This window comes from Corvus cornix, chromosome 6, assembly GCF_000738735.6.
Source record: "Corvus cornix cornix isolate S_Up_H32 chromosome 6, ASM73873v5, whole genome shotgun sequence".
Taxonomy (NCBI): domain Eukaryota; kingdom Metazoa; phylum Chordata; class Aves; order Passeriformes; family Corvidae; genus Corvus; species Corvus cornix.
In genome coordinates this window covers 16373506-16398640 of record NC_046336.1, presented here as the reverse complement: position 1 = coordinate 16398640, position 25135 = coordinate 16373506, and the positions used below count along the sequence as shown (strand labels likewise).

Genomic DNA, 25135 nt, shown 5'->3' with positions numbered 1-25135 from the left:
TCCGCCGCCAGGGGCCGCTGTGGCCGCGCGGCGCCGCGCGGGGAGCGCTTCCGCCGGCGGGCAGCACGCGCGGGCCGCCGCCATGAAGCCGGTAGGGGCGGTGAGGGGAGCGGGGCCCGGGGCTCACGGGGGGGACCGGCGGGAGGGGGAGCGGGGCCCGGGGCTCACGGGGGGGACGCGCGGGAGGGGGGGAGCCGTGGCTGGTAGCGGCCAGTGCTGCCGGGGCTCCGGGAACGGCAGAGCAGTGCGGGTGCTTTGGGTGAGCACCGGTGGTGAGCCGGCAAAGCGCAGGCTCGTCTCTCACCTCGAGGCGAACGCTGGCCTTTCAGCGCTCTCCCGATAGCCCAATGTAGAAAGGGAAGCTAAACTTGAACTGACTCAAATTCCGGACTCAAAGATTGACAGGATTTTGTTCTCAGTTGGGAGGGGCCCGCAAGGATCATGGAGCCCAACCCTTAAGTGACTGGCCCGTTCAGGGAGTGATCCCACAATCTTGGTGTTACTCGCACCATGCTCCAACCAACTGAGCTAAGGATTCGAGAAACCCCACACTGATCCAGCCACTTGTCCCCTTTGTGAAGGGACACATCACCCGTACCAGCGCTTCGATGCCCAGTTTCTCTGCACAGCCTTTGCCTTCCCATGGCCCTCGTTGGGTGATCCCTTCTGTGTCCATTCCCATCCCGAGCACTCTTGGGAGTGTTTTGCAGGTTTGGCAGAGGCCGCCTATATTGACCCGCGCCTCTGGGCTTTCCCTGAGCCCGATTTCTCATACCCACCGTGCCTCCCCCAGCTCTGGCCTCCGTAACCCTGTTCTGGTACTGCTGCTGTTGTGAGCCTTGCAGCAGGCAGCCTCGCCGGGTCCCTGCCGCTGCTGGGCAGGGGGAGTTTAAGGGAGGAGGAAGCCAAAGCTCAGCCTGAGGAGGTGTGCTGCAGGAGGACATTTGCCCGAGCCTGTGGCCTTGGACATTAAAGTCCCCCGAGGTACCTTATCATGTGCTGGGGAACAGCAGCACCCTGAAAAGAGAACAAAGTGCTTGGGAGCTCACAAAAGATTGTGCCCTAACAAACTGTGTACCATACCTTGAGTGTCCTTGCGTCTAAAAGTGATGGACATAGGGTTTAATAACAAAGTTGTCAGAGAATGTTTCTGTAATACATTTGTCATGGTGCTCTCCTCTCAAAGATGTAACACAGTTGTGTAAATTTGAGGCTAACTGATGATACTGTTAGCAAGAAACGTATTGTTCGGTCCTGATAGAAATAGAAACTCAGAGATCTTAAACAGTGAAATAAATTTTACAAAGGCTGTTAACATGTCAGTGACTTGTAGTTTTCTGTTTGTTTTCTAGAGAAAAAATACAAAGCGAGTTCCAAGTTTTCGCAAGTTACTGAGAACTAGTCAGATAAAACTTGACAATAAATTAAAGAATAAACAGTACAAGCAGAAGAGTGCTGCTAAGAAGTATCGTAAAGAACAAAAGAAGCTAAGGGAGGCTGTCAGAGATGCTATTTCTAAAAAGCCTTTTCCATTGGAGGAATGCAAGAAAAAACAAGTTGGTAAGTGTTTGTTTAGGTATGGGTGTTACTGAGTATCCTGCTGCTTCCTGTTGTAAAATTCGAGAAAAATACACTTCATTTTCTGTATACAGATAGTTACTGTTTGTGTTGAAAGAGAGGGAGACTTGTGAAAAATACAAAATGTAGCCATTCTGGTACCTAGAACTGTCTGTTAAAGATGGTAGAAATGTGTTTGCACTGATCACTGTTGGATGTCACACTAAAGGGGCAGTTTTCTGGGATAACAAAAACCACATGCATAAAGGTCAGTGAGCTCCAGGTTGAAGTAAAGTGTAAAATGGTCTCAAAAGTGACTATGCATATAGGATCTTAATCTGTAAACATCTTCTTCTAAAATAGCTGGAAAATGGGAAGAAAAAGAGGAAGAAGATGCTCTTCCACTGGACATGATGGATGAAGATGACTTAAAATTAATGGAGGATTTGGCCCAAAAAGCATCCTTTTTAACCAGAGATCTTTCTTCTAAGTGAGTTGTGATGTCTCCTTTTCACGCTAATTCAGCCTTGCGTGGTCAATATGTAATTAATACGTAAAGTCATGCATTTATCAGGAGGTCTCTTTCAGTCTGGTGTTTCTTTGCAGCTCTGGTGTAGTGTTTCCTCAGCCTGTCAGTACTTCAGTATTAATGTATTGATGTGTATCAGTACATTCAGGTGTTCTGCCTGACCTTCAGGATACTGTTTCTGCAGTGTTCCTGGGAGGTCCCTGGCTGTGAAGTGAGTAGCATCCCTCAAACTGAAAAGAAGTGCTTTAATCTGTAAACAGTCTTTTTTTCTATATAGAGTATTTGGGACATTCCCTGGACAATGGACCACTATACATATTGCACTGCAAATTGGTGGAAAAAAATAAAAAGGGTTATGTAATCCATGTCTATAAACACATGCAACACCAAAACGTCCATACAAAAAGTTTGTTACCAGTTTTGTGGACCAAAGCATTGGGTAGAGTTCAAAGTGACAATGTAGAAAGACAATGCTCCTAGTTGTAGAATAGTCTTTACAAATACACTTCTACAGAGTTGTCTGGTTACATGATTGTTTGAAAATCTTAGCTTGCTTTTTTTTATGGATGTGAAAAGACTCTATGCCTAGCTGCTGTAGGGTGGTTTTAATTTGTTAATGCTGATTCTGCTTAGTAATTAATAATTTTGTCTCGTTTCAAAGGAAAGTAGTAGATTTTTTATTTCCAAAATTGCAGTTTTGCTGTATTCTACTACATGGTTTCTTGTAGCCACGCTGCAAGTTCTTGAATTAGAATTTTATTTTAAACCTTCCTCTTTCCCCAAACTAACTATGCGTGACATAAGTTTAAAGTCTTATAAAACTCCAAATTTATTGTGTGGTTTTATTTAGAGACATATTGCAAAATGTAGTTCTGTGTGTCTTACATTCATTATACTAGAATGTTTTTAGAATGGTAGGAAAACAGTGGAAGTGGTTGCTCTTTTACCTGTTTTACTGTTACAGGCTTTTAGCTCCTTTCATAGTGTTCCCTTAAATTGGAGAGCTTGTCTTTTCAATCTGCTTTACTCTGGTCAGCTATAATCTGTCTTAAAGACCTGTCAGATATTACACCACTTACAGACTGTGTATTCATAGTAGCACAGACTAATTACTTACCTTCTTGTACACTTACATGTTGTTTAGGAGCATATCTGTGGAAGGGTGACACGCCACACTGTTACTGCTGTTGTCCTTGCAGAGAGGGGTGTGACACAGGCTTTGCCAGTAGTCAGAGTGGGGGAGCCCAGAAGGGAAGGAAGGACAAGTAAAACAGCACCCTGGCCTGGGTGAGAGGCAGACACTTAATCCAGCTGGTCATACATGGTTCTTGTCTAATTACATGGCCAGTTCATTTAGTTTGCCTCGTATTTTTCAGTGAACCTGTTCACGTCAAAAAACGAAAACATGAAAGTGTGATTGAGAAATACGAGAAGGTGCCAAGACGTTTGCAAACAGAGCCAGAAAAAGAACTCATCCATCTGCTCCCCATCAAAGATAAGACTGGCATTATTCCTCAAGCTGTGGAAAAGCCAGGTAAGACACAGATTCTGGAAATGGTATAGTATAGTAGCCAAGAAGTATATAATTTATTCTTTTAAAATTTCACAGTGTTGATTATGTGCTTGACACTAGAAACTCTATTTTTGCAGTTCTCAATGTTGCACATGATGAAGAAGAGGACACAGAAGATATGGAGGAAGCAGAAGGTAATAAAACATTGTGTTTGCTTTTTGTTGGTTTTTTTTTTTCCAAATCACTGACGTACCTGAGCAGTACTTTGCTGTTTCCCAAGGAAGTCTGTAATTGAAGTGTATTTGTTCAGGATGTTTTTGAATATGTTCACGATCATGTTGCCACCAAAGCATGACCATTAATCAAAGCTTGCATTCTTACTTGTTAGAATCTCAGGAATGGCTGGCTTCAGATTCTCTTTCTTCAAAATCATTCTGATTTTTCACTTGGAAGTGATGCTTGCATGAAGTTCCTTTTATCCTTGTATCATCTTTGCTAGTAAGCAGGAAGATATTGGTCTTACATAAAGAATGTCTGCATGGTTCTATTTTGATTACTCTGAGATCATTTTGAAATGCAGTTCAGGACAGACTTTTGTAGGCTTTAAGTGTCTGTCTTTGTCTTTGAAATTTTTACTTAAAACATCAATACCAGAAAACTGAGATTTTGATTTGCAATTGGCTATCGAGTTAATAGTAATTTTCAAGAGTCGTTGCTACTTCTGGGTCCTTACTGTCTAAATATAATCTGAGGTTGAGGAAGGAGATACTTGTAGCAAAATAATATTCAGAAAACACAAACAAAACAATTGGATTTTTAAAAGAAAAAGTGAATGGTGAATAATTTGGTACAAATTGCAGAGTGCTGCAGTTTTTTGGCATGGTTGGAGTAATATGCTGAGTTTATATGTTCCCACTGTACTCAGAGAGCACCATGGGCAGATTCAAAATCATTTAGTCCACTTCTTTTTGCAAGCAAAAGATTTTGAAGTGGAGCAAAAATTAATCTGTGGGTTAATATGAGCTCTAGCAAAGTCATTCTTAAAGCTTCTTTGACTGTGGAACTTCTTGTGTTACTCCTGTGTGGGCTTACCAGGGTACCCTTCTGAAATGCAGTATCTGCAACATGGTATTTGTTGAGTGACTTCCCCTCTTTTCTAACTCTCACATCTGTGCCAGACTTTAATGAGGAACCCCTGCCTATTCTCACTCCTGAGGAAATGGCTGCTGAAAGGAGAAAAAAGCTGCAGGAGAGGAAGATGCACATAGCTGCCTTAGCATCTGCCATTCTCTCAGAGCCAGACAGCAATGTAGGTACATTTACTTAACCTGCATGCACCTGTGTCTGTGTTGTGCACTAAGTCAAGAAGTAAAGATATGAAGTGAGCAAACAGTAGCAAAAGCACAAGAACATGTGGGTAGAACAAGGAAAAGGTCAGTGTTGTATCACTTCTGTTATTTTCTGTGCAAGCTACTTTGTTCCTTAAGCATGACCCCCATGTAAGCTCTCATTTCGGGGTTGTATCTGATAGTTCTCAATGTTTCAAGATATACTAATAATTTTCTATAAATATGTGCAAGTTTGGAATAGCAGGATATTTTGAACATTCCTGAGATTAAAATTTCGTTGGGATATCTCCATTTCATGGCTCTTCATGCAGTAGATTCTGAGTAACTGCTGAGTTAACGTACATTGTGCTTGTCCCTTGGTTTGCAGTTGATCTTCATTCGATGTCTGCCTATTTTCTTCAATCAGATTAAGAAGTTGAAGGAGCTGCGGGCCATGCTGATGGAACAGGATCCTAATGTGGCTGTGATTGTTCGGAAGCTGGTCATGGTGTCTTTGATGGAGATATTCAAAGATGTTGCGCCTTCATACAAAATTCGGCCTCTGACCGAAGCAGAAAAGGCTACCAAGGTGAAATATCAAGTCTATTTATAGTGTATGTGAGTAGTTAAGAGTTTTTTCAGCTATGCCAAGTACTAATACTGATTTGTTTAATATGAATTTATGGTTTTGAGCAAAGGGGACAAATACACAAATACTTGTGGAAGCTCTGAAGCTATGATGCTTTCAGGAGCAGAGGTTTTTGTCTTGAACCTTTAATTATTCCTTCAATAAGTTGGTGACATGCAGGTGGTAATGGAGGGAAGAAGTAGTGTCTGAAAGTAGTATACCACACCTGGGTGACTTTCCTCATAGACCTTGGAATAAGGTCCTGTGCTGAAGAGCATTAGAAAGAAAGCAAATGATGCAATATTTTCACCTAACTGGCATGGATTTCTTTGAAATGTGTTCACCAATTTGCGAAAAAAATGCAGAGCAACTTGTTTTCTGGAGCTTGTTTTTAACCAATTATTTAGAAGGTTGAGTATAGGTTTAGTGCAGTTTAGAGTCACGGTTTTAAAATAACATCAAGTTGATAATGTTACTTCAAGCTCTATAAATGAAATAGGCCTAGTTGGAAAAGGCCCTCTGAAGACATCTGTAGAAAAATGCAGAAGTATATATTTTTTAATACATTTCTAGGAATGTCTGGCTAGAAAAAAAAGCTACCTAGATATCTGATACTTGGTTTAAAACTTCTTTTTTTTCCACCACTGGCTAATTTCAGTATTTAGCTCTCCAAATAAAATCTCATTTCTGTTATGTTTAAAGGTTAAAAAAGAAACTCAGAAACTGAGAGAATTTGAAGAAGGTCTTGTAAGCCAGTATAAATTTTATTTGGAAAATCTGGAACAAACAATTAAAGGTACAGTCAACACTTCCCATTTTTTTAGTAAAGGCAAGATTGTTTGCAGCGGTTTCCCTCCTCTGAATGTATGCTACCTTCTGTCTTCGAGATAGCACTTGCATGAAGTATGCAGGAGAATGCCTGCAATCACTGAAAATTTAAATATTTACAAGCTCATTATCTCTGAACAGTAATCACTAAAAATAACATTTTGTGCAGATTGGAAGCAAAGGAAGTTGAAGAAAAGCAATGTCATCTCATTAAAGGCATATAAAGGTCTAGCAGAGGTAGCAGTGAAGTGTCTGTGTGAGCTGCTTGTGGCCCTACCCCACTTCAACTTCCACAATAACATTATTGTTCTCATTGTTCCACTCATGAATGATCCATCAAAAATGGTAAGTGATTTTCTGATTAGAGTTCTTGTTTTGCATGAAAAATAATTCTTTCTGAGCCTTATTCCACAATATCCAGATCTTGTGGCTGGATCTTTTCACTATTTTAAAGGCTGTGTGCACTTTGTAATTAGTAAATACCATGAGTGTCATCTGTTAGTAGCTGTTGTTGTGGACTTGGCTTTACAGCACAATTTATGTGTTTTGCTTTTCAGATTTCTGAATTGTGTGTTGAGGCAGTTAAGAAGCTCTTTAAACAGGACAAGTTGGGCTATGCTTCTCTTGGTGTAGTTAAGGTCATTTCTGGCCTTGTGAGGGGTAGAAATTACGATGTCAGACCTGAGGTAAGAGTCTTTCTGTTGTACATCACAATATTCTTCAGTCAAAAGTTTAAAAAAATCCAAATGTTAAAGTTACTGCAGCTGCTGGCTACAGACAAGCAGAATTTCGTCACTCTGTCAGACCACAGACAGTTCAGGATTATGCTGAGCCAGAGAGTTAAAGAGAGGTATGGGACAAGGGAAGGAGGAGGTGGAGATCAGATCCTGCCAGAGATATGGGTTAAGTCAGGCAGGGAGACTTGAAGTGAGAGGCAAATGGAGGAATGGATAGAAATGGACAGTGCTGGGGAAGGAACTGGGAACAGGGATTAAGAGATACAGGTATGAAGGAATGGGAGGGGAATAAACAGAAGAACCTTTGACCAGCAAAGCCCACTAGCTGGAATGGAATTCAGGATGTCTTACCTTTTGTTCCTATGAGGTTGTAGATCACCTTTCATTGTATTTATTTTATTTTACAATAGGTGTTAAAAGTATTTCTTCACTTAAGAATTAAGGAAGTAGAATTACAAAAAGATTCCGAAGACATTGCACCTAAGAAAAAGTTCATGACTTACAAAGAGAAAAGAAAAAATCTTTCCAGAATGCAAAGAAAGGTATGACATGTGGTTTCTCATGCTCTACTTCTGTTACTTTATGTAGCAATTTTTTCCAGCAATGATTGCACATCTGCTGTTGCCATTGTTAACTCTCAGCATCAGTCATCAGATTTTACATTATATTTGAAAATTTATGAGGTCCTACAGGGAATTTAATTATCTTCCTATTTTTTTCCTCTTTCCTGTGTTGATAATGCTTTTGACTGGTTGTTTGTGATAGGGGGGTTTATCCTGTAGAATCACAGGGTGACTTAAGCAACTCACCAAGTGTGGAAAATTTGTTCTCTGGGTATCTTTGCAACCTGGGTATCCAGACTGGTTGGAAACATTTGATCTGTTGTCTTAAAATCAACTGTATATTTTCAGTGGAAGAAAGCTGAAGAGAAACTGGAACGAGAACTCCTGGAAGCAGAAGCATCAGAAAGTAAAGAAAAGAAACTGAAGTTGGTAAGTAATTGAGAGATTATTTCCCTATTTTTGCAGAATGGCAGCTTCTAACCCTTTTATAACTAAGTGTCTTCCCTTCATCCCAACCTGTCAGCATTCCACATCTTTAAATCATGCTGTCAGCTAACAAATGCTTTGCCTGTGACAGAGATTTCAGTAAACCACTCTCAGTTTACCCAGGAAGGCCAACAGCCATTTCTATTCCCTTCTGCTCTCTGCTCAAAAAGGTATTGAATCCATTAGCAAATGTCCTCCAGGTGCCCTACTCCATAGGACACTATGTAGTGGGTGTTACAGCCTCTCGGAGTGGCCTTTAGGCAAAGGAGGAGTGTGGCTGTAGTCAGGTGAGAGTCATGGGCAGGAGGGCACGTGAGGACTTGAGCTTTTCAGCACAAGAAGAGCAGAGAGGGCAGTGCCAGGACTGGTTTGGAAGGCCTGAGTGCAGGTTTGGACAGAGAGAAGCATTTCAATTGAGTTTAAGTGAAGTGGAAATGTCTATTTTACATGATTAAGTATTTAATTTTGTTTTCTTTCCTTTAGCACACAGAGACCTTGAATATTGTATTTGTAACTTACTTCAGGATCTTGAAGAAAGCTCAGAAGTCTCCACTTTTGCCAGCTGTGCTAGAAGGTCTTGCAAAGTAAGAACTGACTGCCTTCTCTTGTGTGTATTGGAAAAGACATAAAGCACTAAAGAAATTTTTGTCTCTGAAAGGGATTTAAGCAGTGAGAAAAGATAGTCCCTGACAAATAAGTTGAAATTCTTTTATTTCTCTGCTGAAGTTTTCAGCTGTTTCCAAAGGCATTTCAATGTGATTTGAAATTTTCCGTGATAGAATTGATGCGATGCAAATGCCACAGAGGATGATGTGATTCCATTATTTTGTCTGATTAATTGCTGAAGGACACAAGCATGTTGTTAATGCTCTAGAAAAGCCATGATTAGCATTTTGGGGCTGAATTGTGCTTTCCTGTGAAGACAGTAAATGTTCAGCATTTGATTTAGCCTGCTTTTAAGATGTGTGTCTTGGCAATTCAGAACACTTTGAAGTGAATTTTCAGATAATGTCTATAGTTTAAAAATGAAAATCTCTTTGATTCAAGGTTTGCTCATCTGATAAATGTGGAATTTTTTGATGACCTATTGATTGTCCTTCATTCTCTTATTGCATCTGGGGTAAGTTGAGTTTTATAATAGTTTTCTTAAAATTAGTTTCTTTTGGTTACTTAATCAGTTTTGTATTCTTAGGATTTAAGCTACCGTGAGAGTCTTCACTGCATTCTCAGTGCTTTTCATATACTCTCTGGTCAAGGTAAGAGATTTTTAAAATCAAACTTTTGTTTAGTATTGCCATTTAAATAAATGGAGTAAATGTGTTTATTTGGGATTGTATTAATAGGTGATGTTCTTAACATTGATCCGATGAAATTTTACACACATCTTTACAAGACACTCTTCAGCCTACATGCAGGTAATTCCAGAGTCTTATTTTCACTGTTCACCTAGATGTTTATTCTGTTTCTTTGCTATCAAAGCCTTTATGTAGCATTAATAAACTACACTTTTTTAAAAATACCTGATTTCTGAAAAGATTATTGTCTGGCTTAAGCTACTTTTTTTCTCGGGTTGCACACTGCATTACTCCAATACAAATACTTGAAGTATTATTGTAATACACGGTTCTAATTGTGTAATTTCAGTAGGAAATGCCAAGTATGTGATCTTGGATAAGCATTTATCCTGTCCTCAGTTTAAATTTTTTTAAATCCTTATAATTACTTCTTTCAGGGGTATTTTAAAAATTCTTGTCTTTTTTCTCTAATTCTTTCTCCAATAAAGAAAAAAATACCCAATTTTTCCAATATAATTAAAAAAAAATTAAATTTAGATTCTGTTTGCTAAGATTTTCTAGTATATATTTCTGATTTTTGTAATTATAACATTTTAATTTTCTAATCTAAATTTTCCAGTAATTATGAGAAGTTGAATAATTGATGAAAAAAGAGATTTATAAAATTTGAAATTAACATAATTTTAATTAACTTCAGAAATGTGAATTCACTAAGAATTAAAAGATTAAGAATAAACATTCTGCAGATCTGGATGGGTAAAAGACTAAACCTTTGCGCTGTTTAATAGTTTATAGAAAACGATACAATGAGTGCATTTAGGATTGAAACAGTAGCTGTGTTTCATGTTTAGACATTTTTGATGGAACAAGTCTTTTCTTAGAAAGGAGCACAGAAACAATGGTACATTTTTTTTGTTCAAAGCTGGACTATTTTGATCAAAAAAGGGTGGATGCTTAATGTCTGAATCACGAGAAGTGTCTGAGCCTCACAGCTTTCATGCTGTTCTCAGTTTCCAGTGCCCAGCCTGTAGCAGATTATCCAGCTGTATGTCCATGATGTGGTTATTTACTCTGTATGAAATTCTGCTTTTGAGGTGGCACCAACGAGGACATTGAGATTGTGCTGCAGTGCCTGGATGTCATGTTTGCCAAGAGGAGAAAGCAAGTGTCTCAGCAGCGAGCTCTTGCTTTCCTAAAGCGACTTTCCATCCTTGCTCTTCATGTACTTCCAAATTCCAGTGTTGGGATCTTGGCAACAAACAGGATATTCATGCAAGTAAGTTTTACTTGTTGAAATGTTTAGCTTACTGGCTAAAGGTTATTGAATTTTTTGATAAATTGATTTTATGCAAAACTTTTTAAAGCATCTTTAACTAGAATATGAAAACAGAGTATCCTTAAATGCTGCTGAGACTGAATAATGTGGAATGAATCCTGAAACTGACTTAGCCGTGTTATAATTGGGTGTGTAATATAAACAACTCAGTTTCTGGTTTTTTTTGTATTGTAGACATTCCCAAAGATGGACCTCTTACTAGACAATGAATCTCAAGGCAGTGGAGTTTATCTCCCAGAATTAGAGGAACCAGAGCATTGCAACGCCCAGAACACAGCCCTGTGGGAGCTGCATCTACTGCAGGTTCATGAGTAACTCAGGGATTTGGGAAGTAACAGCAGTAAACAGCTGCTCAGTGTTTAGGTGCTTTACACAAATGGAGAACAGAGGTCTTCAGCCTTATCTGTCAAGTCTTGGCTGACATGAGCCTATTCCAACAGAGTGGAAGACCAACACAGTGGTATGGAAGGATGAGCTCAACAGGAGATGTTACACATCCCCTATGATAATACCACACTGGGTCTACTGCAGGTTGCCTTATTAGATTCCTTTGGAGACTTTTTAAATCTGTTAAGTTCGGTTACAGTCCAGCCCTTGTTCCAGGAGGAACTGACACCTTGATTTGTCATTCCAGTCAGGGTTTGGAGAGGGCTTCCTCTGCCCTTTCTCCCTGTTTTCTGGGAGTAGGAGTTAGATATGTAGCTATGGAGAATCATGCTCACAGCACGATATGAGTGAATAAATGCATGACTGGGTGTTCTTACTCAATCCCACAAACTGACCGATTTTGAGGTGCTCAGTTTCTAAACTAAAGGACCTTCCTTACAGAAATGGAAATAAATATGAGAATCTATAGATAAATACATTATCCCTTACTGTCTGTCTAGTGCCTTCTTTCTTTCTTTCTTTCAGAGACATTATCATCCAACAGTGCAGAAATTTGCATCTCACCTTATTGCTGGAGCTCCAACTGAAGGTTCAGGAGCTCTTCCACTTGATATGACCCAAAGGTGAGTTATCAAAGAGTTCTTATTTTTTTCAAAATAGGCCCTGAAAGGAAGCTGTTGCTTATACTATATTAAAGGAATTCCTAAAAATAATTATCTATGAAATTAAGGACTCTGATCTTCAAACTCTCTTTGTTCTTCTGCCAGTACAGAATGTTGGCTGCCTTTTTCTTTTTTTTTTTCCCTTTTGAGACTTGTTGCCAGGCTGTGACAAGGGTAAACATCTCAAAGTGCAGTGTGTTTTCTTCCCCCGGGAGCAAAATATCTTCAGCAGCAGCCCTGATCTGAATATGGATCAGGATCACTGAACTGGGGCTGTCCAGTGGAAACTAGAACCCAAGTTGCAGTGTAAGGTCTGTAGCAGGTTAAAACATGAGAACAGCCATCCAGGCTCAGACGAAGATCTAATTCAGCATCCTATCTTTGGCAGTGGCTGGCAGCAGGTGCCTTGTGAAAAGTAAAACCAGGGCATACACGTAAGACATGCTCTGAGCAGTGTCCTGGCCTCTGACAGGTTTCAGCTTGGTGGATTTCCTGAACCTGATACCATTTTCTGTTAGTGCCTCTCTCTTCATGGAGTTCTTTCCAAAACAGTTCCATGTTCCTTGAATCAGAGCACACATGTTGCAAATGCAGCATTGTTTGGAAAGGGTTCTATGAGTTCACAGCTCCTTATGGTAAGATCTGCTTTCTTTTGTTTTGAACCTTGTGCCAGTTTGCTTAATTTAACATCCTCTGGTTCTTGCTCTGGGAGCTAAAGTGAACAGTCTGATCCATCACACTCTTTCTGTGCCTCATAGGACTTGGCAGACCTCAATCATAACATACCTCCATCTACTGTCTCTCCTGGATGGAGGGATCCAGCTCAGACAGGAACTGTTCCATATTTTCCATCAACTTTATTGCATGTTCCTGTACTTACACCAATTTAAGCATTTCAAGATTAAATTGGAGACTTGCTTGCAGTATTTGAGATGTGGGTGATCTGTGGATTTATACACTGATGTAACTAATTTCTATTGTGTTTGCTGTTTCTTTTCAACTCCAAACAGCACTAAAGTCACAATCCCATAAAAGTATCTGTCCTAACAAGAAGATTTTTTTGTTTAAGTGATAGTGGTCAGCTCAGAGCATACTGTTTTTATGTGGAATTGCTTTTTCCAACACTAAATTTCATTTGCCATTTTTCTGATCATCTCATAGAGTCTGTCTGCAGTTCTCCACCCAGTAGCTCATTCTTACTACTACAAATAACTTGGTCTTCTCCAGCTCTTTTTTGAGCATGTTGGAAAGCACAGGTCCTGGAAAAGACCTTGTGGAAATCCAGTTTCTTCCTGCCGTTGCAAAAACTGACCATAGACTCCTGTCCTCTGTTTCTTGTCTTTTAACCAGTTCTTTTCTGTGATGGTCTTCCCTGTTCTCCCATGGATGCTTTTTCATAAAACCCTTTGGTAAGGAACTGTTGGAAATTCTGGCAGATTGTGTCAGCTACATAATCTTTACCTGCCTTTTTCCTCCTCCCCTTTTTCAAATATGCACAGAGCAGAGCTCTGGGAAGACAACAGAACAGTTTTCTTGTCTCCCCCAGCTGAGTATTTAGACACATTTTACTTACTTTGACTCACATTGTTTCCCAGCCCTTGGCTTCTGATCTTTTCCAGGTGATACTCATTACTCTGAGGAGTTCTCCTAAAGTGTGGTGGAGGGGGGAGAGTGGGGGGAGTGTGAGAAGTTGCTCTTGGAGTGGTGATAGATCAGCTGAAGTTGTATTTATCTAATGCCATTTTTCTTTCACTGTTTATTTACTGTAGGTCTGCTACAGAACTTTTTGAGACATACTGTATGAAGGGAATGACCTTTAATCCTCCTGTTGCATCAGTAACACCTAGAAGAAAGGTACTGTCTCATCTCTCTGTATCCTTTTCTAACTATGTGACACACCAATGTAACCTGTATCTTCTAGCTCACTATGCAGTGCCCAGACGTTGGCACACTGAGTTTGGCTTCTGGTTTCTGTACTTTTTGCATCAAGTATATTTTTTTAACTGGCATAAGATAGGACTGAGTATAAGGAAGGAAAAAATAGCTGTATAAATAGTCCTACCTCCCACAGCATCAGTTAACATAGCAAGACTAATACGGTAGCTGTTATTTTGCACTGTGCAGTGGTTCAGTGCAGATTTCTTGGCTCTTTTCTGTAATGATGAACTAATGTTTGTTCAAAAAGCAATAATAAAAAGCCATCTCTTTCCCCAGGGTGGGTAGTTGCCAAGACAGCTGGATTTCCAGAGCATTTGATTCAGTGTGTCGAGGGATACTGATCCCTGTTAGTGTCACTAAGTGGAAATTTGAGGGGAACGAAGAGTTAATGTAAAAAGAGGAGAAATGGGGAAAGTGTGTTTATATCCTCAGCACTGGATGTGTTCCAGATGCCAGCCTCCATTAAATGCCCAGTGAGTGGTGTGTCCTTTAAAAAGTGATAATTTTCCTTCTTTCTAATGTAAACAATATAACCTATTAACATTGTCAGTGCTCCACTTTGTAACTCAGTAATGTCAGTTGAAGCCTTGAAAGCACAATTTTTCTTTCCATTTTAGAGAAGCAGCTTCTGAAAATGTGTTTGTACTTAACCTATTCAGTTGTTTTATAATGACTTCTTGATGTGTGTGTCCTGCTAGGGAGTTACACGAGCGGCTCTGACAGAGCAAGGCTGAGAACAGCAGATGGGAGAGAAATTTGGGTTGAATAAGAAAATGCACAAGCTCTTTTAGGTAGCAGGAACAATGGAACAGGAAGATAACAAAGTGTCCATAGATGGCTATAATGGACCTAACTGGGAAAATTACCTTGGGGTCTTGCCTGTTCTATGGTTGTTTGGCTCATTTAACAAATTTTGGCAGTATCTAAGCTTTCCACACTCTGTCCTGCGTGTCCTCTGTGTGCCAGGCTGCCAGTCAGCATCTCCCTGCTCTTGACAGAAGCTCTGACTTAGAGCCCTGTGCACCACTAAAGAGAGGCTCTCATTTCTCTATGAGTGCACAAAGTACTTGACTCTGGGAATTTTAAGACTTTCACAGGGAAGTTTAAATCATGTGCATGACAATCATTCCTCATCTGAGCACCAGGAAAATGCACGGCTCCAGGTGTGGCTGGAGGCAGAAGGGCCAGGGGATTCCTCTCTGACTCACAACCTGTGCTGTGAGCATTGTTGCTTTCACTGGCCTTTTGGTCAGAGACGCTTGATTGATAAAGGTGTGCTCTCACCAAACTGTGCTTGATTTGTATTTATAAGGTGTGTTGAACAGGAGGCAGTGTGTGAACCCCCCAGAGCTGGAAGCCATGGCTGTGTGTAGTAGGTAATCTTTTAAGGCCCAGCTTACCGGAAAGCAGAAAACCCTCACCAAACCCATGAGCTTAGGAAGGACTGCTTGACAGTGCTTGCGTGCAGCCAAGGGAAATTTACTGCAGGCCAGGGAGGAGTGAGCTGCCAGTTCCAGTCTGGTCCAGATGACTGGGACCACGGGAGAGAAACAAGACTGCTAATCTAAGGTAGGCATGGAAAACATGGCCTTGCTTAGTAATGCAACTAATATTTTGTATTTTTCAGGATACCTTCTCACAAATGAATTCATTTGTAGATGAAGAACTAAACAAACAGCTTCAACATGTCAGTCAGACTGCTGCTCACAAACCCTTGGATTTTGCTAAGCACTTGAAGGAATCATCCTTGGCATAAATGTACCTATCAATCAAGTTCACTTGGCTTCTTAATTATGGAGAAAGATTGGCTGAAAGAAATCACCACTCATCATAAAAGGAATAAAAGTAGGCTTTTGTGTGAATACAGAAACACACAAAAATGTACCAGCAGTTTTTCACACAGCTACAAGCCTGTGCCCCTAACCACCAGGCCCATGTTCAGGGGGCTGGGGCATCACAATGAACTGTCGTGTCAGTATTTTAAAAACAAACCCACATAATTTAAGAATTGTTTCAACCATGCATAATTGTATTTTTGTTTATGTATTTTTCTAATTTTTATAACAGAATACAGATATATGTGTTTCTGGGAACTCACTGGGTTGTGTTGATAACTTAATAAATATTTTGAAAATGTTAACATAATACTGACTTTTTGATGTCTAAGTTACCTAGACATTTGGAAAATGTATTGCGTTTTTCCTGTTTTTCTTCTGATGACTTCTAACCATTTGTCTCATCTTGAAATGATTTTGCATTTGGTGGGTTTTTTTCCCTCTGATGAATCTTGGTATTAGCAAATTAAGAATATTGAATTTCAGTTCTATACTGTCATTGTGATTGAATGTTCTACTGCAGTGACTTGAATAAAGCATTGCTGTCAAGAATACTGGACAAATACAAGGTAAGAATGTTTTGAGGTTTTTTTATGTAGGTAATTCTCTCCACATTCCCCAAATATTATTTATTGTCTGATTGTTTTCGAATCCATTTTCAGCTGCATGTTGGCTTTGCGAAGAGCAGGTGAAATATATGAAATAATTTAAAGGTGAGTACTGTCTCTATGTGAATTCCACTGTACAGTGGAATGTAGCTGGCTGACAGCTAATCCATGTCTGTAGTGCCTAATCTGTGATAATGGTACCTGTGTAAGTTTTGCAAAGCTTTCCTGTAAGTCAAAAAATATCTTTTTTTCTCTAGGTTATTTAGTCCTTTATCCTGATTTATGGTTCTTTGATAGTTTTGCAATTTATTTCTCTTTTAATATGTTTTTAATATTAATCACACTGGTTCACCAACTTCCAAATAATTAAACATAAATTTACAAACATTTTTAGAACAGACAACTGTGTATTAAGGGATTAGAAAATACCTATTTCACTATGTAGACTGCAAAACTGCATACATAATCCTGGTGGTTATACATGTGTTTCTGTCTGCTTGGGCTGTCATTCCCATAGTTTTTGAGTAGTTCTTTAGTTGTTACGTGTTTGCAAATACAGATGTGATTTAAATTCTGCAAAATTCCAAGGGGGCCATTTGTCAACACCACTGTCAGTTCAGGAAGGCAAAAGCAAAGAGTCAACATCTTAAACCATTTATTTTTTTACAACATATACAAATACAAGTTTATTCTTCAAGTCAGCAAAGAGAAAACAGTCCAGGTGGAAAAGTCACTTTTAAAATCGTTCATTTTACATAGTTTCCAAACATATAAAGACTGGCACGTAGTGATGTTGCATTGTCAGAATATTTTGACATGCTTGAAGAGACAGAGGAAGACAACTGTACAAATTCTGAAAGAGCCTATACATCTACTGGAGCAAAATCTATTTACTGCTGTCTATTTTTGTGTTTAATTTGCTAACTCTGCCAAATGTCTATCACTATTTTAAGTTACAAAATATTTATCACAGATAGGAAAAATTGCCACCATTGGTACATTTAGTGGGCTACCCTAAAAGTAAACTGAGTTTTATAGTGGAATAGTAACAGACAGTGATTAAAAACCAGATGTTAATTGAAGCATTTGAAGAGCAGAACAGACAGTTGAGTTTCAGAAGCTGCAGATTTAGCCTGTAAAGCTACCAGCAAGGTCTTCTCCTTTTGAAAATAAACTATGAATGTAAGAGAAAGTGTTCTTGAAATATTTGGATATTGCTGTGTTTAGATGTTTAATTCTTGAAAGCCTGTGAATCCTAGAAGCAGACACCTTTCTAAAAGTGGGTATTCAGACACCTCACCTAGTAATATTTGTAGCAAGAAAAAAGTCACTAGGCTTAAAAAAATTAAAACTGAGATAGTATTTTGTAGTGTTCTGACTGCTCTAATCTGGGGTCAGTAAGATAGAAACAGGAAGCCCTTTGGGCGGTAGAGGAAGCAGCTCCTGGAGTGCTCCAGTTCCTACATGTGGAGCAGCTCTGCACGCACACAGGAACTGCGACTGCCCAGCTTCTGGCCCATAGAGGCACACCACTGCAAGCAGCACGTGCTGCACAGGGAAAGGGTAGGAAATTGGTAGAAAAGTAGCAGTTTTTAAATAGTACAGAATAAAATACTTCTGTGGTTTTGCCAATAGGCAATGGAGCATGAGAAGCAAGAGATTTCCACCTGTAAAGTGTGCAGTGCAAGGCCTGCTACTGCTCGGAGACTGCCTGTTTCTGGAAGATGTTGATTATTCACATTCCTTTCTTTCAAACTTTATCCTGGAAGCTGCTTCCTGTAAATAGTTTGTAATGTAAAAATGAATGTATTTTCCTAATTGATGTCCATACTCAGCCAAAAGCATGGAAAAGGACAAAGATTTTTTGTCAGTTTTGTCATAGGAATGTGTGGAGAGATTCCTGCAGCAATAAAATCCGTGGCTAAACAGAATAAACTTTCCTATTAGCATAATAACTTAGCACATGAAAGCCCTTTAACTGGGCTTTCACAAAAGTTAACAACCCCCCCTTGCTGTTTAATGCTTCAAGTGGTGGTGTATTTCCACTACTTGGAACCAGCAAAAGGAAGGGCACTGCAATTCTTTTCCAAATTCACCCCAAAGTGTATCATGTTTCACCAAGACAAGTTTACCTGGGTATTTACCAATACTTAAGTTAAAAATCCCGGCACAGGTTAATTAGCCTTACACAGTTCCAGCTGTCTATATATCTACAGTTAGGGTTTTTTAAATAAAAAGCCAAATATTTTGCTGTTTTCTTTCACTGTGATAAACAGCAGTAAAAGGAGGTTTTGATTGTGCTTGATGAAGATACTTGTAGTAATAAGCTATTCCCACAGCTAGAAAAATTGTGTTAGCAGAAATAGTACAAAACTGCTGACTTTAAATGGCCACCAGACTTCAGGCTGGTGTTAGGCCTGTGGTACACAATGTGACATGACTACTGATGTCCCCTTTGACTTCCCATGATTGGTTTTTTTGCTTTTATATCTGGGTGACAGAAAAGCACTAGTGGATGACAACATGGACATAAGACCAACATTGAATCCAATTAATTAGCAAGGGTATCCTCCAGCCTACTGTGACACTACAGGTGATGTTTAGAATTTTCAGAGCTGCTAGAGATTAAACCCCCCCCCCCCCCCCCCCCCAAAACCCAAAAAACCACACCACCACCACCAAAAAAAAAAAAGCTAAACAGATAAGGGCAAACTACAGGAAATTAAGAGTTGTTTCTAAAATGCCATAAAAACACCAAAAGGGAAAAATTGTCAGTGATACCAAACTGCTATTGTGTTAAAATAACAGAGAGAATGAAGCTAACATTAAAAAAAAATGATTGCATTAGTTGAATTGTGCAGCAGGTTGATGTAAGTATTTCCCAGTAATTCCAAAGTATTCCAAAGCAAACTATGCCTATAAAACTATGGGTAAGTTGTCACTTTTAACACTTTACTTGGGATCAGTCTTTCCTTGGGCAGGGCAGGGAGGGAGCACACATCTCTCACAGCAGCTGCTACTGTTGGAAATGCTGAGCTGGTTGGGGACTTAGCTGGGTCATGTTGCTGATTTGCAAAATGCTGTTTTGGTACATAAGTTCAAAACTTTACTTTTGTGAAAGATGAGCAGTGGGAAGTGCATGGACTCAGTGAGGAACTGCCACTCAGAAATCAGACTTTTTTGTATGTCTGTGGTTATTTTTTCTGAAAGCTGGAAGTGACCTCAAGAGGGCACTTTTTTGCTTTGGTAATGGCTACTTTATAGGCATTTTCTGTAGTGTATAGAGAAAGACTTCATCGCTTCTGGTGACAGAACGCAGATTCTATCTGTTTATATGCCAGTTAATAACTTTGCTTTCTTTTAGTTCATTTTCTTATTCATGGGGGGCCATTAGCTGTCATGAGACTACTGCCTGTAACTTTGTTCCTCTGTTTAGGGTTTGCTGTACTGAAACAGAACATGTACGGAGCAATTTGTTCCCCACAGACACATTTCTTGTGGGAGATCAAAGGGATGGCTGATTGCAGCAGCTGTTCAATTTGTGCCCCTGTAATGGATTGTTTTAAATAACTAAACACATCAGTAACTCCCATGGAGGGAAAAAAAAAGAGATTACCACAACTAACTTAGATAACAAAAGATGAATTCAGCACACATAAAACTTCACAACAGTGTTTCTATGTAAACAGAAATTGTCAAGAGTTATAGTGTAAAGTTCTTTATACTCTCTGGGTTTAACAGACAAGTAAAAAGACAGTTCCTGGCTATATGCAAAAATGTGGTTTGAATTCAAAATATTGAAACATTAATCACACTTACCAATGCATTATTTTGGATTTGGTCAGTACTGGATATTAAACACCTTGTGCTGAAAAGAAACAACCAGAAACGTTCAAACATTTTTTTCCTCTAAATCCAGAGAAAGATAAAAAGTTTGCATTTTCTAAAAAGTAGTATATGATAAATATACTATACAATGGCATGTACTTTGGAACATGATAATAAATATTCTTTCTTTAAACACAAGCCTGGAAAACTAAAATTTATAAGAAGGAAATGTTGTTCCTTGTCCAAGTCTCACTACCAGTAAGGTGTATTCAGCTATTGTACATTATTTTGTTAATGTAGATAAACCATAAATAATTTCGAGTGTTTTGTGTATATTCACCAAAGTTAAAACAGACATATGAAGGAAGTTACAGTATATTTAAATCTCTTTACAATCACTTAACACAGTGTTTAACAATGATCTTCAGGTAAAAGTGCGTTATTTTAATATAATACACATAAAAGAACACTCTGGTTCTCTGCCTTCAGATTCTTTAGAGGCAATGAGCTAAAATTATCTTTTGTTTAAAAAGGGGAGGGTGATGACACGTGTTTGTTTACAACATACAGTCCAAGAAAACTTCTCCATCCGCCTATGGACAGTCTGCAGATGCAAAGATACAGGAAGAGAAGAATCTTCCAAGAGCTGACAGGCATCTTTCCAATCCACAGTATCCCATTTAGGATTCCCAGATTCTGGATGTTAATCCAGCAGCATTGCCTGGATTAAGCATCTGTAGCACAGGGCACACAATTGCTGACCAGTTCAGTCCACAGCAGGATTCTTCAAAGGCACTGCAGAAGGATTCAGTGATGTAAATTCCAGGTTTGAGTTTCACAATTAAAAAAGAAAAAAAAACAAAGCAAAACAAAAACAAACCAAAAAAACAAACAAAAAAACCCAAAATACCCCCAAAAACCCCAAACAAAAAAAAACCCCAAAAACCAGCCAACCAACCAACCAACTTACAAAAAAACCCCAAACCAAACCAAAACCCCAACAAAACAAAAAACCAACCAAATGCAGAAGAAGGAAAGTGACTGTGATCTTCCTGTAATTTACTTTGCTTTCCTTGAATTCAGATTGTTTTAACGCATTAGGGGGTTTATAGCAGCCTAGAAATAAGGTATCAAATTCATCCCTTCCTATTTGAAATACCTTGCAAATGAAAACGGTGCTTGAATTCTGGTAATTTAATGGCTTAGCAGCAGCATTACAGTGCATGTCAAATAATGCTTTAATAATTAGATGTATACAGAAAAAAAAATATAATCTTAAATTGGCTGTATGTGAGGTGGGATTATCAACACTGAAAAAGATTTCTTCATTTATAATGAGCTGCAACTTCCCAGCTGCTGTCGCAGTGCCGTAGTAGCACTGTGCAAGTGTCTGGTTAGTGTACATGGCTGGGCAAGTGGCACTTACTGTCTCCATATAAATGGGACAGTCTTTGTTGTGTATTTCAGTTGTTTGAAGTCAAGCAAGATGGAAAAAATTGAAGAGATACAGAAAGGATAAGTGTAAATGTTTAAACAGTTCTGGCAAGATGTCCACAGACAGAAATTAACACTATAAACTTGTTCTAGCTAAAAAAGAGATAACCAATCCTGATGATTTTATTATCTGGATGTAACAAAAAATAGTAAAAGCTCTACTGCTCACTTCCATTTGCCATGGCTCAGAGCAAAAGAGTAACAGAACTTCACTAATTAAGCACAATTGTAGATAAAAATGCATACTGCAAAATCAACCAGGATGAAACATTTTGGATTAAATGGACAGAGAAAGTGGATGAAACTCCACCATTCTGATTCACTGGAGCAAATTCCATAATAAAGGATTGGAGACCTTCCTGATGTCATTGTGCCTGTGCACACCAGTCTATGAGGCTTTTATGGATCATTCTGCCAGTGCTTGTGTCTCACTTGGTTTAATCACCTACAGCTTGGAGACAGGAATGCTCTGTGAATGCCTGCTCAGTGCTCGAGCTGGTGTCTCGTACCTGGGCAGGCCTTGCCGAGGCAGCAGCCAGCACTACTCCATGATGTCACTGAAGGCCAGGGCGCACGCGGCTCTCTCGTCCCTGCCCTGGGGACTGTCCGACAGCACCTGCAGCGAGGGCGACACGAAGCCCCGGTACTGCTTACTCGACTTGGTCAACTTCTTCAGTTCGCTGGTGAAGGAGATGCCTTTTCTCTTGTCATCTCGTGCTGCCTGGAAGAATTAAGATCATAGAGGTGGTTTAACAGCTACTTGTTCACTGTGAAATACCAAAAGAATATGAAAACACCTAACATATTGCTAAGCAGGCCTCCCTTTAGGAATTTAGTATGGCTGTGCTTTCATCCAGGCACATCCTTCTGATTGTTCTGAATAAATTAATTTAAAATTACGCATTGTTAAAATATGTTTAGCAAATTTGGTAATCTGTGTTTATAATACAGTTACTTTAAAGCAACAGCGGCTGTGCATTGGTGGTGTCTGCTGGAAAGAAGAACACAGCTCCTTCTCCCAGTAGACACATACTTCATTCCTGCCATTTTTTAAAGCCTGATACAAAGCAACAGAACAACTTTTTCACTGGGCAGGAATAAAGGGGACCTTATTCCAGTAGCTTATAAGTTCTGCCCATTTGAATGGTCCTTTATTATGATGGGGAACATGCTCAGCCAGAAGGTTTTGAGAAACAGAAAGCTGGTAGCAGACAAAGGCTGTCCTGGATTTGCAGGCTGTGAGGGAGTTGTGTTGCTGAGTGTAACTGATACAGTTTTGCAAAGGAAAAAGTAAGAGGGGGTCAGAGAAAAGAGGAATCTGCTTTTTGCTGTAGTCTGTCAGTCTGTCCTGCCCACCTGCCCTCATGCCAGTCATGTCTCCCTCCCACCGAAAGCAGGTTCCCATTAAGCTGAATCACACACCACCTATAACACCTACAGCAAAGTATTGCATCTTTTACCTGAACCTGTTCTTTGAGCTTAAGGATAAATTTTCCTGCTCCCTTCCACTTGCTTTGGGCCTGAAACACACACTCTTGATCAGAGAGAATCCTCTGAGATGGTTTAGATGTTGAAGACTTTTTATTTGCTGGTTCTTTTGTCACCTCTTCCAAGAGCACATAATCACTTGGGTTTGGATTACTCAAAATGCTGTAGGAGTATTTGGCTTTGCAGAGAGTCTGTTTAAAAGCAGAAAAAAAAACCACCAAAAAAGAAGGCACTCCATCAGATTCAGGTTGGTAAACTGATTCCTCAGCTAGTGCTGAGAACAAACCCCACCTTGGCTTGTTTGAAACCAACTTCCACCCCACATGTTAAGGTGGGCACGTGCCCTTACCTGCTGTATGACATCCTGAGCCGTGCTGAGGCGTGGAGCTTTGATCACGGTGCGTGGTTGCTCTGGGGAGACATCATGTACCTGAACAAAGAAACTGTCATCCTCAGAGCTGATGGCTGCTTCTTCCTTTGCTTCTTGAAAGATGTTTCTCTCATTTAAATTCTACAGAGAAAATGAGAGACAAATTCATTTACTTCAGAGAGGTAACTAATAGCTGGTGGTCACAAAAGGTTTTTACCACGTGGAAATTGGAGACTGTGCAGTTGCCTCAGCTCCATTTCATTAAATACATTATTAGAGAGTTTTAACAAGCCACTATTGCTAATAAAAAATAATAATAATGCTAGTAAATACCTGTATTTTCTAAAATCAGTATCTGAAATACCTTTCATAGTAGGTGAGGAATGGAGATGTTTGCATAGCACCGTATTTCACAAAAATGGTCCCTTAAATCCTTTCCTTATGTGTACAAAATGATATTTTGTCATGTAATGGTGCTAGTACAATGTGAGATGGTGGAAAGGGTTATTTTCTTTCCTGTCCCTGCACTAAAGCCAAAAGAATTTAGAGAGCCAGAATCTGAGTGAACATTTTCCTGTGATGTGGAACAAGAGGAAGGCTGCTTGTTTCTCTCTCCCTCTTCAATGACTACTGCAGACTTTAGACAGAATTCCTCCCTGAGCCTTCTCTCAGGGAGTGCATTCCTGTCCAACGCCTTGGAACATGGCTGGGATTCATAAGGGGTAAATATGTGCTGTGTATTGCACCCTGCCACTGGACCTGCTCCTTGTTTTCCAGTCAGATTTGCAGCTTCATTGCCAGCTCCAGGATCTGAGGTGCTGCTGTCTGCAGAAAGGCTCAAAATTATGGATAATGCTTTGAGGTACATCACAGGACAGAACTACAGCATAATTGTCACGTGTGCTAAGACAGATTTTAACCCGTTTTCTGAAGGAATGGGGCTTGGCAGGACTGTGTGGCAGCGTACACTGACAGAGGCAGTGCTGCAGTCAGTGGAATTCAGCAGGCTACTGTTTCCATAAACAAATTTCTACCTTGTCATTTTTGCTCCAATTATTAGATGTAAAGGAAACCCAAATGTGGACTTGCGTAATATAAAAGCAATTTGTCAAAATTTGAAGCTGTATCAAAAGTTCTGTCAAAATAAGCAAAAATACATTTTTTTCAGTTTAAAGTATACTAGAGGACCTCTGTAATTTATGTATGTAAAATCTGTGTACTAAGCAAGCATTTTTATTTGCTGAACTGACCAAAGAAAGTGCCTCTGAAAATGGGATCATTAAGTGTCTTTCTCCTGCTTTTTTTGTCTCTGTCTCACAAGCCTGGGCACTAGCATATTTTAAGCTGTAGATGCTTTGCTCATAGTCTAAACTGAAGTCATGTTCCACCTTTAAATTAAAAGAAATCACCTATTTCATTATTTTAGGCTATCATTGGTAATTTAATAATCCTTTGAGGCTTTTAGACTTATCCTTTAATATTAAAATTATTTCTAATCTTTCTAGACAGATAAGAAGTTGCTGCCATCTAAATTGATGGTGGTTGTCTGGAGTTCTGTTATCTATGATCCTTTGGTATTAACTATTATCTTTATATTAATTTCCAATGATGGCATAATCTAGATTTGCATTAAATTAGAACTGTCACTCAAAACAGAGGCACTGAGCTGGTGACTGAGCCATAATGAATAAACACCCCACAGCTGCTACTGGAGCTGAGGGAGGT

At 39.5% G+C, this 25135-nt stretch overlaps 2 protein-coding genes across 6 annotated transcripts in view; one reads left to right on the top strand and one right to left on the bottom strand.

Annotated features, from left to right (window-relative positions):
- Positions 1-38: 38 nt before the first annotated feature.
- Positions 39-16486, top strand: NOC3L (NOC3 like DNA replication regulator). Of its 2 annotated transcripts, XR_005602149.1 has the most exons (22): positions 39-91; positions 1353-1560; positions 1921-2047; positions 3463-3620; positions 3737-3793; positions 4778-4908; positions 5355-5516; positions 6258-6351; positions 6553-6728; positions 6941-7069; positions 7531-7662; positions 8032-8112; positions 8653-8753; positions 9217-9289; positions 9362-9425; positions 9513-9584; positions 10559-10740; positions 10975-11103; positions 11713-11810; positions 13619-13703; positions 15415-16191; positions 16285-16486. XR_005602149.1 is itself a non-coding variant. In XM_039553596.1 (21 exons), the coding sequence occupies exons 1-21, from the start codon at positions 83-85 to the stop codon at positions 15541-15543; spliced, it is 2397 nt and encodes a 798-aa protein (XP_039409530.1). In that variant the 5' UTR covers positions 39-82; the 3' UTR covers positions 15544-16486. The 2 variants fall into 2 exon arrangements, 1 of the variants encoding a protein (XP_039409530.1); XM_039553596.1 differs by having other exon boundaries at positions 15415-16486.
- A 3446-nt stretch (positions 16487-19932) lies between these two features.
- The window catches only part of PLCE1 (phospholipase C epsilon 1), a 146793-nt gene continuing 141590 nt past the window's right edge, over positions 19933-25135 (bottom strand). For all 4 annotated transcript variants that reach the window (XM_010410588.4, XM_039553593.1, XM_039553594.1 and 1 more), the window contains 4 exons: positions 23390-23551; positions 23013-23231; positions 22062-22273; positions 19933-20853 (listed from right to left, as the gene is read on the bottom strand). In XM_010410588.4, coding sequence (XP_010408890.3) covers positions 22094-22273; positions 23013-23231; positions 23390-23551 — 561 coding nt within the window. In that variant the 3' untranslated portion in view covers positions 19933-20853; positions 22062-22093. The remainder of the gene's footprint in view (positions 20854-22061; positions 22274-23012; positions 23232-23389; positions 23552-25135) is intronic.

Coding starts and splice junctions, on each gene's coding strand:
- NOC3L (XM_039553596.1), top strand. Junction 8,113..8,652: donor AAGAAAAGAAACTGAAGTTG/GTAAGTAATTGA, acceptor TCTTTCCTTTAG/CACACAGAGACCTTGAATAT. Junction 9,585..10,558: donor ACTCTTCAGCCTACATGCAG/GTAATTCCAGAG, acceptor TCTGCTTTTGAG/GTGGCACCAACGAGGACATT.